The sequence below is a fragment of the Aptenodytes forsteri genome, unplaced genomic scaffold (assembly GCF_000699145.1).
Source record: "Aptenodytes forsteri isolate BGI_AS27 unplaced genomic scaffold, ASM69914v1 Scaffold96, whole genome shotgun sequence".
NCBI classification, from domain to species: domain Eukaryota; kingdom Metazoa; phylum Chordata; class Aves; order Sphenisciformes; family Spheniscidae; genus Aptenodytes; species Aptenodytes forsteri.
This window is the reverse complement of record NW_008795029.1, coordinates 7,518,831-7,532,620: the sequence shown is the minus strand read 5'-3', so window position 1 is coordinate 7,532,620 and position 13,790 is coordinate 7,518,831. Positions and strand designations below refer to the sequence as shown.

Below are 13,790 nucleotides of genomic sequence, written 5' to 3'. Positions count from 1 at the left end.
TTATGATGTTTTTTTGTATAGTTCTTCAGGGACAATGTAACAGTGAACCAGTGAAACTTATGTCTTGCTGTCAGGCACCGCCTGATAGCCTTCTCACCTCTCTTCTCCACTCCAAAGTGAAGTAAGAAAACATATTTTAGCTCCCTGCTCAATCTGGTTTGTTCTGTGTTCCTTTCGGGGTCTTGACACATGCAGCATCATCCAAATCAGAGGGTTCGCCATCGCAGCGTCATGAAAGTGCACCTAAAAAGCCTGAAGAGAAAAAGGAAGTCTTCAGACCTATCAAGCCTGCTGTAAGTTGCATCCACTTTCCCCTGTCCCCCCTCTCTTTCAGGTAGGCCCACAAAAAGTACAGTGTGAGCTTCCATTCATGATGCCATTGGGGGTGAACTTCAGCTTGAGTTGGAGTTTGTATCTGTGGGCCCAGCAGCATGTCCTAGGCTCTGCAATTGCCTGCACGCATCACAGTACTTTAAACATTAGAATTTGCTCTGCTTCTGGAATTGATTTCTGCTCTCTGGTCTTCTTCCTTCCTAACCTTTGCCTTTCTCCCTTTCAATCCTGTGCTCCCTTCCTGGGGCTGGACCAATGATCATGCATTTGACCTGAATGTGCCAATGCTGGGCTGAATGGTGCAGGGAGAAGTGGTAAGACCTTAAATTGTTGCTATTTTCTGTGAAAGATTTCTGACGTTTTCTTTATCTGACTGCTGTTACGGTTGATTACAGCTCTATGTCCAGTTGTATCTGGGGGATCACAGTGGGCTTTCACAGTATTTCCACTGTCCTTAAAACTTTTTTCTCTTGCCATTATGATACTGCAGTAGCACCCAAATCTGCCAATTAAAGCTGCTTTCTTGAAAGAAACACAGAGGTTGGTCCTTTACTTCTGATAGTGTAACGTGTGAAGTATTTACCATAAACTGTATTGAGCTAAATAAAGCATAGCTGCACAATTGAGAGCAGACTACACTGACTGCAAACCTGGTTTGCCCACACTCCAAGCTGCAGACAGAAAAGCAGCTTATGTCCCATACTGTTTGACAGTCGTGTGCGACTGAGCTGGTGCTAATGGATCTGACTTCTCAGGTGAACTCCATAGCGCGGATCCATGCAACTGAAAATGGATGAAAAGGTTTCAAGGAGATCAGCTCTCTGCAACTGTGCCTTGGGTGGCTCAACAGTCTTAGGATCTTTCTGCTACCTTGCTGCCTAGATTTCTTGTGGATGCTATTAACCTGCAAAGTTTAGGAAAATGAACTGCGACATTCAACCACTGTGTGAGAATGGGTCCGGGCGCTTATATATGTCCTTCAGATGGTATAACGGGATAAACTGAAGTCATAATCGGGATAGTTTGGATTCAGAATATAGACATTTTTCTATAATAAGGCAAGGCCTCCTTAGGTTGAGTCTTTCGGTGCTTTATTTTATCAGAAAGTGAGTTTTGATAACTATTAGGAATGAATAAATCAAAGGAGACAATACTGCTGGGGCTATAGAAACACAGCAGTGGACAAGTGAGCAAACTTGGGCACTAATCCAATGGGGTTGTCTTGCAAACTCTTCTCCTCTCTTCCTTGCAACATCAGTTTTTTCCTCCCTTTCCTACCAGGATTTAACTGCACTGGCAAAGGAATTGCGAGCGGTAGAGGATGTGCGACCTCCACATAAAGTGACGGATTATTCATCCTCAAGTGAGGAGTCAGGGACGACAGATGAGGAAGACGATGATATGGAACAAGAAGCAGCAGATGAATCTACTTCTGGACCAGATGATGTCCGGGCAGTGTTAGTTCTTCTGTGTTTTGCTTCTGTTTTCCCTCTTAGGGGGCTGAAGGAAAAGGACATTGGGTATTTTGGCTTGTATGTTAGTTCTTTCAGCTTACAAAAATCTATGAGCAAGACATAGCAGCCTTGTATGTTCACATTTTCAAACACTGAGGGTAATCTTTTCAAAAAGTAGGCTTCTATAAATTATGTCCTTTCCTTCTTCTCCCTTTGATTTGTTATAAAACAAGAAGCGGTGTTTAACAAACTCCTGACTTTTTTTTTATAGAGGAGCCTTTCTAGGCAGGTTATGTAAATATTCCACTCTGGTCACAATATAAATTAATTTTGAGTGTGTCTTGGTGCGGGGCAGCGAAAGCTAGGGCACAAATGCTGTTATCTCACTCCAGTTATTTCCTGTCTGGCAAATAGGTCAACACTGAACTTGAGCAATGGTGAAACAGAGTCAGTGAAAACCATGATCGTCCATGACGATGTGGAGAGTGAACCTGCCTTGACTCCTTCTAAGGAGGGCACCTTAATTGTCCGACAGGTATTGCTTTTCCTTCCCTGTGCAGTGCTGCACCTTTTCTGTGCTCATTAACCCACTCGCTCATTCACCCATGCTGTTTCTACATTATATTTGTTGTTCGTATTATCAAGACACAGCTGTAGTGAATTTCAGATGAGCAAGATGTTTGATGCATGCAAAGAGGAGAGTAGCCCTTCACCCCTTGCTACTGTTTTGCATGCTTTCCAGTGACACCCATGGCAGCACCATGCAGCATACCTCAAAGTCTGTGGGAGAGAAGGGTAGAAAAGCTGCAGGTGTGTGGAGCGAGTACCTGGAGCAAGAACTTTGTTTAGTTTTATCATAGAACCAAACGTGGCTCTCAGAAGTGGGGCTGGGAGGGAAGCTCGGGGGGGAACATTCAGGGTTTTTAAAAATTGTTTTGAACCTGTAGTTGAGGGCGTGCAGACCACCCAGATAACATACACACACAAATGTACATACAAATTCATGCAACAGTTAGCGTGGGGGAACGGAGAAGCAAAATAGGTGGCGAGGCAGAGAATGTGGACAGAGCTAGAGCGCTGTGTTGTTGCCTTTGATTCCGAAAATATTGCATTCTTGTGCCTCTGAAAGATAATGATTCCCTGCTTTTAAATGAGCTCGTGTGTTAATGAGCGTGCTAGCTTATAGGAGTTTCCTCGGTAATCGCATTTCTGAATTTCTCAACTGAATGCCAATTTCTTAATTGAGCCCTCTGGTTTGAAAATTAAGATTTCATGCTTATTGTTTTAAATAGTTAGCTGAAGGCATTCACCAGACAGTCCAAGCTCATATCTGTATAGGATTTAAGTTAGTTTTAAAAGAAACAATAGGGGAAGAAATCCTCCACCCACCCCCAAAAAATGTGCTTGTCCGCGTTGTGGTGGAAGACTTACCGGCGCAGTTACTCTTCTGTTAATTAGTGGAACTGGCTGTGCAAGTCAACCACACGAACTAAGCTTTTGCTTGCCAGAAGAGGTGGGAATTTGCTGAATTCTAGTAGCTCTGCCCACTTTCCCTTTTCATCCAGGCATCAAGGCATGGATTATCAGCTTATTTTTTTAAATAAATAAATGTAAAAAGGTAGGAAGCGAGCGAGGGAGAGAAGGAGAGAGGTTGTTAGGGATATAGACCTTTAAGCAGCACTTGAGCAAGACAAGTGTGCCTGTTTTTTCTACAGAGTACAGTTGACAAAAAGCGTGCCAGCCATCATGAGAGCAATGGCTTTGCCGGTCGCATTCACCTCTTGCCAGATCTCTTACAGCAAAGCCATTCCTCCTCCACTTCCTCCACCTCCTCCTCCCCATCCTCCAGCCAGCCGACACCCACCATGTCCCCACAGACACCCCAGGACAAGCTAACTACTAATGAGGTATGTCTTACACCACAGCTGGCTGCTTTCGTAGGGTTATAGCAGCATTGCCTAGTAGCTAGTTTGCAAAGGAACTCCAGCCAATCTCCCCTGCTACTTTTTTCTGTCACCTTTGTTCCCACCCCCCAAATAACACATTTCAGTTCTGTGTAAGAAGCCCCTAACTCTAGAACAGTCCCACGCCAAACTTGCCAGTTTACTATTTTTGCTTCCTCTTAGTGAGTCGTTAATTGCATGGCGTTCATTTTAAACTAAACTTGACTACTGCATTTTCAAGCCAATACTCTTTTATTTTTTAATTCTGTTTTATTCCGGGAGCAGGCTAATTGCAAGCAGTGTGCCTCTTAAAAATTAGCGGTTAATTTTGGCTTTGTCCGTAAAGGCTGGGCTAGTAACTCCGCACATATGAGGAGGTGCTTGTGGAAACTCACCCTTTGGGAGAGGAAGCGGCAGCAGCCATGGAGGGATCTTACTCTTAAAAGCTTGCCACGTGGGCTGGGTGAACAAATCAGGTGTTGCCTGGGAGGGTTGTAAAAGCCTGGGGTATTGTTGTTTTGGAATAACGAATGGGGGAAAATCTTTGGGTTTCTTCCAAGTATGTGTGTACTCTGAAAAGCAGCTGTGTAAAGGTGACTGTTCTCCACCAGTGCTGGTTGTGTCCAGGTGGAGAAGCAAGGCTTTGCCGCGGGGGAAGCTCCCTCTTGCTGTCCTGGGCTGATCCTGGGACAGTGCCTTCCCTTACTCACCAAGCGCTGGTGGACAAGCCCGGTCCTTCACGTGTGTGTAACCCCTCGCCACAGAGGAGATGCACACGTGTGAACTGAGGGCATCATTCGCCCCTTACCAACCCTAGCAGTAAGCGAGGAACCCGGTGTGGTGGCTCCACTCCCGGCTGGTTGGCCAGCCTGGCTCTCGGGGAGAGCCTCTTTCCGTATGCAAGCAGGAGTGGTACAGGGAGAGCAAAACTCGGTGAAAAGAAGCTGCTGCTTCTCAGAGTAGAGCCGTCCTGCCATGTAGGCATGCAAGTGGTGTGGCGAGGAGAGGTTGTGGTGAGCTGGGTAGGCTGATGGCAATACACATGTTTACCACAGGATCAAAAATGCTTCTGAACCACGTAGCAGGAGGGTACGTGGGAGGGTTTCCTCCTGGAAATTCGGTTAGCATAATACTTAATTTTCAGCTATGCTTCATTGGTCTTTGATCTTTCTAAAAGCACACTCTTGTAGGTTATAGAGATCAGCTGAGCGATCCAGAGATATGCTTGCTCATTACTTTGATCTAAGCAATAAATAAGCAGGGTTCAGCTAACTCAGCTTGGGAAGTGGAGGCTTTGGCAGTGGCTGGTGGCAAAGGAGCCTTTCGGTATTGAGCTGTGCAGAGGAGTGATACACTCCTAAGACTCATTGCTATTTTTTCTGCAGAGAGTAGAGGCTTAGAAAGATCAGAGGTTGAAGATTAGCTGCTGATAAAGAAGTGTCTGTAACTACGTTTGCATAAAGCTGAGCAAAAACCCAGTACTGCTTGGTATAACTTACCCACATGCACGCCCTTTATATATATACTTTTTTTTTTTCCACTTGTCCCATTCTGCTTCGGTATGCAATGTTGTCACTATAATACTAAACTGGCAAGGGTTTTTAAGTCATTCCATTTCCACTTTTAACCGTTCATTGTTTCACTTGTCTTCTTTCTTTATGTTTTTTCATGTTTAGACCACATAACTCAGCAAGCACCAGTGATTTTATCCACTACATATTCATAGCTTCATATCACCGTTTGCTACACCTTCCACACTAATGAGCCCCTTTGTTCGATACAGGTTTAATATGTTGCTTTGTCAAATAAAGGTGGAAGAACCTGCTGCAGCTTTCTGGCAAGAGGCTCAGGTTAAACAAAATAGGGAGAACGAACAGTAGTGGACACTGAAACATAATCCATCGTAGAAGTGAACGCTCGATCCCAGATGGTTCTGATTTTGTTGCACAAGCCAAGAGATCAAACTTCATAATTTATTAAACTAGCTCACTTTAGGAGATGCTTCATAAATTCGAAAGTTGTAGGTAGTGGACAGCTTGCAGATAAGATAGTATACATACATTTAAGCAGATTTTTAAAAAAAGAGACATTCCCTCACTTTGTGCCTGATTGTAGTGGCCAGTCCTAAAAGTCTTCTCTAGCAGCTGAGGTGACAGGGACAACAATTTAGCTAATTACATTTCGCTGTAACATGTGCAGTGTGCATATGTATCTAGTTCAGGTGAGGTGCCTGCAGTGCGTTGTGTATCTGTAAAGGAAGTATAAAAGCTTGGGGAGGCTCTGTAGCATAATTATGTAGTGACTTAAAAATGTTGGTTGTTGTTATCTGTGCTTTTTATTGTCATTAATATTAATAAAGTTGAAATTTACATTGCAGACTCAGTCCGCTAGTAACACACTCCAGAAACACAAATCTTCCTCCTCCTTTACACCTTTTATAGACCCCAGATTACTACAGATTTCTCCATCTAGTGGGACAACTGTGACTTCTGTGGGTAAGTAAAGTAGCTGAAGATGACAATTGAAAAAGGGTTCAGTGACTTCAGTGGCTCTTTAAAGTACTTACAAATGTTACCATCATGCTTTTTATTTGATTTGCAATGGATTGCATAGTTTATTTCTTTTTCCATTTACATTTCTTACAAAAACAAAGACTTGCTCAATATTCTCAGTTACTGATTTGGGTTGTTTGGTGTAAAGAAAATATGGCCAGAATTTAGCATGTAAGGGTTATTACATGCACTTTACTTTTCTTTTTTTCAGTAGGATTTTCTAGTGAAGCAATGAGATCAGAGGCAATAAGGCAAGACCCTACACGGAAAGGATCGGTTGTCAACGTGAATCCCACGAATACGCGGCCACAGAGTGATACCCCAGAGATTCGCAAATACAAGAAGAGATTCAATTCTGAGATACTGTGTGCTGCCTTATGGGGTAATGCAAACCTGTTCCTCCCTTGCCTCCTGCACTTCTGAAGTGCAGATGTGCCAGTGTGAGCTTACAGTCTTGGAGAACGTATCTCTGAAACCTTAGCTGTTTCTCTGTATTTATTCAATGCTTGTTTACATCTTTTTGTTGCAAGAGCTGATTATTTTTATGCTGCTTATGCTTTGATATAATTTCCCACTGCTGTATATGTGCTTCTGATGGCGCAGTTCAGACTTCGTTCAGCTGATCGGGATGTTCTTTTCTCTCCAGCTCCCGTTAGTGCATCTCTTGCAACGTTTGGGAACTTGTGGTCATCTTTGCATTGTACACCTGGTGCACGTAGGGTATTCCATTTGAAAAATAATCATCTTCTTGAGCCTCTCGCTAATGTGTTGTTGCAGAGCTTGATTAAGATGTGTTTCGTAAGATGACTTTCCACCTCAGTCATCAGTTTATGTAGGAAGGAAGAGGGAAAAGAGAAGGGTAGGAAGGACATTTTCCAGTGTGAGACTGTGGCTTGGTTTCTTTAAGAGTAGTTAGTGCAGAGAGAAGCTGGGCATGGGATGTCAGCTTACCAAGTGTATCTGGCCTTCTTGTCACAAGGGATCATTTACGTCGGTGTCAGACATTTAGTCAGGATCCTACACTGGTGAAACGCTTAGAGCAGTGCTTGTTGCCTGCTACAATGTGGAATCGCTGCTGCAACACCCAGCGAAAGCTTTTCTCTGCCGTGTCATTTCTTTTGTGGCCAGAGTCTATGGGGCCATCTGAATTTTTTCATTATCTAGATGTTAATAGATGATGCTTGTGTATATTACGTACATATTTATCTAGTATCCCTAAACTTAACAGACATGCACATGCATGTCATTTTAAAAACTATGAAGAAAAGAGTTGGCTATTCCCCTGAGTCACATGATGATTGTATAGGTAACACAGTGTACTTTTCTTGTTTACATCTTCACAGCTCTTTCCAAGGCTGTAGTTCTCTTTTGGGGTTATTTCCACCATTTCTTGTTTCTCAGAACAGCACTGTTGTCCTATCCTTCTTGCCTGCAAAGCCATGTCAATTAAATAGCTCTCCTGACACCTTATCTTCCTATCTGCTGTTTTCTTTATTTCCAGAATTTTCTGGTAAGAATTTTTACCCCAGTGCTATTTCTGCATGTATTCTTATGAATAATTCTCTGATAAAATGAAGACTTGTGCAAATGTAAACTTTCAGGCTGTGAGAGGGCGAAGGCAGAGAGAAATCGTATGGGATCAGTAAAGATGACTCATAATTTCTCTGATCTGCCTTGTTTTGCCAGTAGCAATTTGTGTTAATGGCTTTATATTTCTTTGATCTATGTATCTGACTGTTATGGTGATTTAAAGTATAGGTGTAAAATCCTAGAGGTGTTTTACAGCTGTAACAAAGCACTTCGTTGTTGAACATTTAGGGCCAAACTGATGGTGATGCAAGCTGGTACACATGCTTATTTCTTGATAAGGTTCAGCTTCCTTTACCCTCAAGCAAATGAAGCTATTTCATGGTGATGTTTCTTATTCAAAAAGAGAGGGGCTTGCTTTGCTTTGTTTTGCTTTGCCTTTATCAGTGGTAATGCCATAGTATCTGGCAGGTTGTTGATTGCATTAGGTCTATGATGCCGTTTCTTCTGGTTCTGAGTGGTGAAAGTCAATGTTAATGACATGGATGCAGTAGCATAGATTTTTACACCCAGTCTCCACAGAGAGCCTGTACTTTTTCAGGAACCATTTCCATTTGTTTGAGAAATCAGAACTGCTTGATTGTAGGGTGATGGTAGAAGAGCTCTGCTGGCTGTGAATACAGACAGTGCCTGCACTTTAAAATACAGGCACTGCTTGCCACCAGCTAGTACTTCGTTAGTTTCATCTCAAAATGCATATAGCTAAGGGAAGGGGTCGGGGACAGATGCGCATGTAAACTTGAAGCAGAAACAACTGCACCACAAAGGCAGCGGAGGGAGAGATGAAGGTGGAGGCGGGAGTGATTGAGCCCTGATGCGCAAAGAGGGGAAGGGACCCTGAGGGAGCAGTTTGCATGTGGCTTGCTTTGAATTGTAATCCATGCTGGAAAAAATACAAAAATATGTGTCGAAGCTGAATCACTTACAGCTTTAGTCAGTGGGTCCTGGAGCTGCAGGAAGGAGACTGACTGCTGGGCGTTTCCTTGGCTGGTTTGGTGCTGCTGCAGCCTGTGCTGAGCCCTGACTCAGTGTGTGCCTCGCTCTCCCTGCTTCCTTCCGCCGCTTCCCAGTTTGAGGATGTCTCCCAGTATGGGAGACGGTTGATGTGAAATGCCCCCGGGGGCTGTAGGCTGTGGGATGAGAGCCAGCAAGTGCAGACCCATGTGGGAGATGCAGAGACAGGAGGAGGGCAGGAAGGGGATGGAGGCAGCAGCAGCTGAAGGAGAGCCCAGGAGGGCTGCGGGCTCTCTCCTAGGATGGGCTCTGCGCCTGCCAGGGTCCATGGGCTCTCCTGCCTGGAGGAGGCAGAGGAGTAGCAGAGCAGCAAATCTGAGCAAAGAGAGGAGATGGTTTGTGGGGACTGCTGGGATGTCTGAAGTTTCCTTACTGAAAAGGCAAGAGAGAGGAAAATGGAGATGCATGATGGTTTCTGACCTCTCCATGGGCTACATCTGTTTTTCTCATCCAGCCAGAGGCTTTTCGGAGTGCCCCAGCACCTGCAGCTCAGGCCCCTTCCCCATCGTTACCTCCTCCTGGCTGCAGCTCTGCTCCCCTCTAACACCCTGTCCCCTTTGGGAGACACCTTGTGCCCTCTGGGTCAGGGTGAACATGCTCTCCTTTTTGCAAACCGCTCCCGTATCTGGTAGCCAGGTTGTTGTTTAGGTAGCGTTCCTCGTCCTTGCGAGCAATGCCCTTTTTCAATACTGTGAGAAGGCATGTCACTGCTATAGGTGCAGACCGCACCAAGATACAGACTCCTGTGTATTGGGCCCACATACTGCATTAGAAAAGGTTCGTTACGGGATCAGCCTGGATGATACATCCACTGGCACCAGTATAGTTATATCTGGGGATTAATTGTCTGACCTAGGGATTAAGGCTGTTAAGCAATATAACTATGACCACCTTGTGTGAGTTTCGCTTTTCTTATTTCATTACTTTTATTATGCTTAAGGATGACAAGTTTTACATTGGGATTGCAACACAGAAGTCTAATAAAGTGAGTCATGCATTTGGTTTGATTTCCATTCCCTGTACTGTATCTGACCTGTCTCTGCACAATTTGTGGGGTCCTAGACTGAAACACTATTGCAAATAAATAGTCATGAAATTTAAGAGTGATAATATATTAACAGATTTTTAAAACCTAGTCTCATATATATATATATATTTTTCTAAAAAAAGGTAATTGATTTTAAATACTGAGGTTTTGTGGACTCTTGGAAAATGTTCCAGTGGGTGTGTGGACCTTTGTAGAAAGAAACTGGCCTACTGACTTTTCTCATCTATATTTGCTTGATCTTTAGGAGAAATCTGTGGAAACACAAGATTACTATAATTCCTCTAGTTTTAACATTCAGATGGAACAGATTGTTGGGAAGCTGAGGACCAACCCTGTGCCTGTCCTTTTACAGGAGGGCTGCACCACAATCTGTTTCTCCCAGGGAGGACCAAGCCCCTACCACTGCTTTTTTGCAATGTCCTTGTCAAGAGCATCCTGTTACCAACCCCCCTACCAACAGCTAGTACATCTTTGGAATACATAAGCTTGGGTACCACTTTATGCCTCACTCCTCCTCCATTAGCGTGCCTTTTTGTTTGGGAAATGGTGCTCTAGAAAGATCTCCATGGTCTACCAGTCTCTCACTCTCTTGAACACTGCAATTTGGTGTCAGTAGTGACTGTGGGCAGGTAATGTAGACAGCCTCTACATCATGAGATCTTTTAGGTTGCAGGCAGCTGAGACCCAACCAGCAGTGGTTAGACCCGCTTGAAACAAGGCAGTTGCTATATCAAGCGTCAGTTCATCAGAATATGTGGAAAATCTGCCTACTAACTTGGATCTCTGTTTTTGTTTCTTCTAGGAGTGAACTTGTTAGTGGGCACTGAAAGTGGTCTGATGCTGCTAGACAGAAGTGGTCAGGGGAAGGTTTATCCGCTCATCAATCGAAGACGATTCCAGCAAATGGATGTACTTGAAGGGCTGAATGTCTTGGTGACGATTTCTGGTAAAGTTAACTTTTCAACATGATTTTTCCCCCCTTCTGGCATGGCATGGCAGAACGCTTTTCTTGGCAGCCTGTGTGTTGAGGGGGAAGTCTTGACTTGACTGAAGTCAGTGGGTTTTCCATCATTTCACCTCTTTTGAGTCTACAGTTTGTTTCTGCAAAGTGAATCACTTTCCACACAACACTCTGTGCCTGCTCGCCCCCTGTCCTTCCTCCTGTGGGGTGACCTTTAAAAATGCTGCATCGGTTTGGGGGAAACGTCTGGCTTTGTTTGTTCAGTGTTTGGGAGCTGTAAGTTAATGTTTTGTGAAGTTTATAAAAATGACATTCTTTCCCTCTGTCATGATTACTTTCAACCTGGCCTCTTTCTAAGCAGAACATGATTTGCTACTTAGGTTTAAAGACATCTTGTGTGTTAAAATCTGTAGAATGGGAAATGCTCTTGTGAAGTAGGGAAGTAAGAGTGATGTGCAGTGAGTGTGTGTGTGCGTTTGCGAGAGAGGGGAGTACAATTGTACGTGATGTGGAAATTACCAGTGTGAGAAGTCAGATCGGTGCAGCTTTTGGCCTTGTCTCTCACTGGATGCAACTGCAGACGGCAAAGCAACGGGAGATAAAGGGTGGTGGTGATTGTTGTGTTTGTTTTGTGTGTGCCGATGAAAAATGTGTTTTATGAAGCTTGAGGTTCCAGACTCTCTGGCTCCAGAGAGTTATTGCATAAGGTTATCCTGCTGTTAAGCAACTTGATGTGGTGCACTGTTAATCTTTCTTCACAGGTGTCGTTCAGCCATTTACCTTTCCTTTTGTTGTAGTTTGTTTGTGAAATCAGCCTTTGGTGCACTGTGCATGTGTGACAGGAAGAGGATGTTAAATCAGGTTTTGCACAGTGGCCCCTGTGTTGTTGTTCAGAGTCACCCAAAATTTTGCTGAGGCTCCAGTGCCCCTCTGACTCCACTGGAGGAGCTCTCTGGCTCTCCCAACACTTGTGCAAAAGGACACACAGCTAGACAATTTAATACAATTTAATGCATTAGAGGTGTTATACTACTACAGGTCCAAAGAACCATGCCCATGCTGGTGTCATCAACATGGGACTTTGCTTCTGTCTAGAACAGCCGTTTTTTATTGGCTTGTTGCTTGCTGCGTTCTCAGCTACAGCTATGCTGTGAAATCTTTAAAAAGGAAAGATGAATCAAGGAGGGTTTAAAAAAACCACAACCTGCTGTGTGTCCTTTTGATGTCTAACTCTGTACGTTAAAATGTAAGCTGTTTGAAAAGTACCATTTGATAGAGTTTATTCTATAGTAGACCTTATAAACAAAAATGTTATATAATCCAACTTGTGTAAAATCTGTTGGTTTGAAGCATATCCTACACAGATGACAAGTGTCTGTGATTCAGTCTTGTGTGTAATTGTTTTAGGTTTATTTACGTTTACGTCAGTCACGATCTGAGTACCCTGACAAATCCGTTTTCTTTGTTTCCTTCAAAACTATTGCTTCCTCTGTGGAGACATGCTACGTTAACCCTTAAGAAATTGGCTGATCTTTGGCTGGTTTGTGCCTTCATTTCTGTCCCCTCTCCTGCATTTTATGGGAGGTTACTGGAGTACGAGGCTGGAAAGAGGCATCCCTGCCCACCAAGAGGCAGGACGGGGGGAGCACACCTGGTGCAAACGTGATGCTTTTATACTCAGGCCCCCCTTACCTTCCTGTTCTGGCTTCTGCGCTTCAATGCTCAATTTAAGCTACCCTCGTGCTGGACTTCTCTTAATGTCTTTATATTTATAGTGAGTTGCTTCACCTCTCCAGGCAAACTGGGAACACTGACATGGGGATGTGTTTCCGCAAATGGTGCGTTTTCGCAGCTTGGTTACGGAACTGCCTCCGAGCTTTGTCCCAGGACTGCTACTGCTCTGCTGAGAGCATTGTTCAGCTCCCTACGGCGCTCTCGGCCGTATGTTCCCTTGGCTTTTTTGGGAAGTGATGTGCTGACGATGGCGAGGTTTGAAAAGTGTCACCACATTGTGCAAAGAAGTTGCAGTGTGTTAGGATTTCGGGGGCATTGTCACCTAAAATTGCTTTTAATATACAGTCTTCTGAGTCTGGAAACCTGAAATCAATTCTTCCCCAATGTGTATCTCAAATATAAAACTTATTGACAACAAAGCTTTTGATACTGAGATACTGAGCTGCTACAGCTGGTACAAGAAAGCTTTGCGGATCAAAGCAGAGCAGTTAATCGGTTCTTCAGTTCATACTATTGGGAGGCAAAAGCACAGTCTCGGCTGCTCAGGTTATACAATGCTGAGAGTCATAAAAACGCTGGAAGAGAGAGCAATGACGTGCATACAGAACATGCTCTGCTTGTCGCTTCCTGAGGGTTTTGCCAGCCCAACTGGCTGATGGTGGTACTTGGGAAGGTAGGAAGGAATGACAGAGTAGAAGAACTGGTTGGAATCTGCCTGCTTAATAATTAAAAACCACAGTGACAATAAAAATAAAAACTCAATTTAGGAAAAGGGACTTTGCATTTGAAACGGCGTCTGTGGGAGAGCCAGAGCTGGGAGTTCTCACAGAAGTCACTGGCTGATCAGTTCATTTGATGGCTGGAGCGGAGTTTTCTTTCTTATTTCATGGCCAGAACAGTTAGACACAGAGTCATAAAAACGCTGGAAGAGAGAGCAATGACGTGCATACAGAACATGCTCTGCTTGTCGCTTCCTGAGGGTTTTGCCAGCCCAACTGGCTGATGGTGGTACTTGGGAAGGTAGGAAGGAATGACAGAGTAGAAGAACTGGTTGGAATCCTGCTGATTAATAATTAAAAACCACAGTGACAAAAATAAAAACTCAATTTAGGAAAAGGGACTTTGCATTTGAAACGGCGTCTGTGGGAGAGCCGAGCTGGGAGG

At 44.0% G+C, this 13,790-nt stretch overlaps 1 protein-coding gene across 1 annotated transcript in view; it reads left to right on the top strand.

The window, feature by feature from the left end:
• The window catches only part of MAP4K4 (mitogen-activated protein kinase kinase kinase kinase 4), a 165,656-nt gene that overhangs the window by 138,762 nt on the left and 13,104 nt on the right, over positions 1-13,790 (top strand). The window contains exons 19-26 of the mRNA XM_009276123.2: positions 196-293; positions 639-647; positions 1,615-1,790; positions 2,202-2,322; positions 3,503-3,694; positions 6,108-6,225; positions 6,494-6,664; positions 10,734-10,877. Of these exons, the coding sequence (XP_009274398.1) occupies positions 196-293; positions 639-647; positions 1,615-1,790; positions 2,202-2,322; positions 3,503-3,694; positions 6,108-6,225; positions 6,494-6,664; positions 10,734-10,877 (1,029 nt within the window). The remainder of the gene's footprint in view (positions 1-195; positions 294-638; positions 648-1,614; positions 1,791-2,201; positions 2,323-3,502; positions 3,695-6,107; positions 6,226-6,493; positions 6,665-10,733; positions 10,878-13,790) is intronic.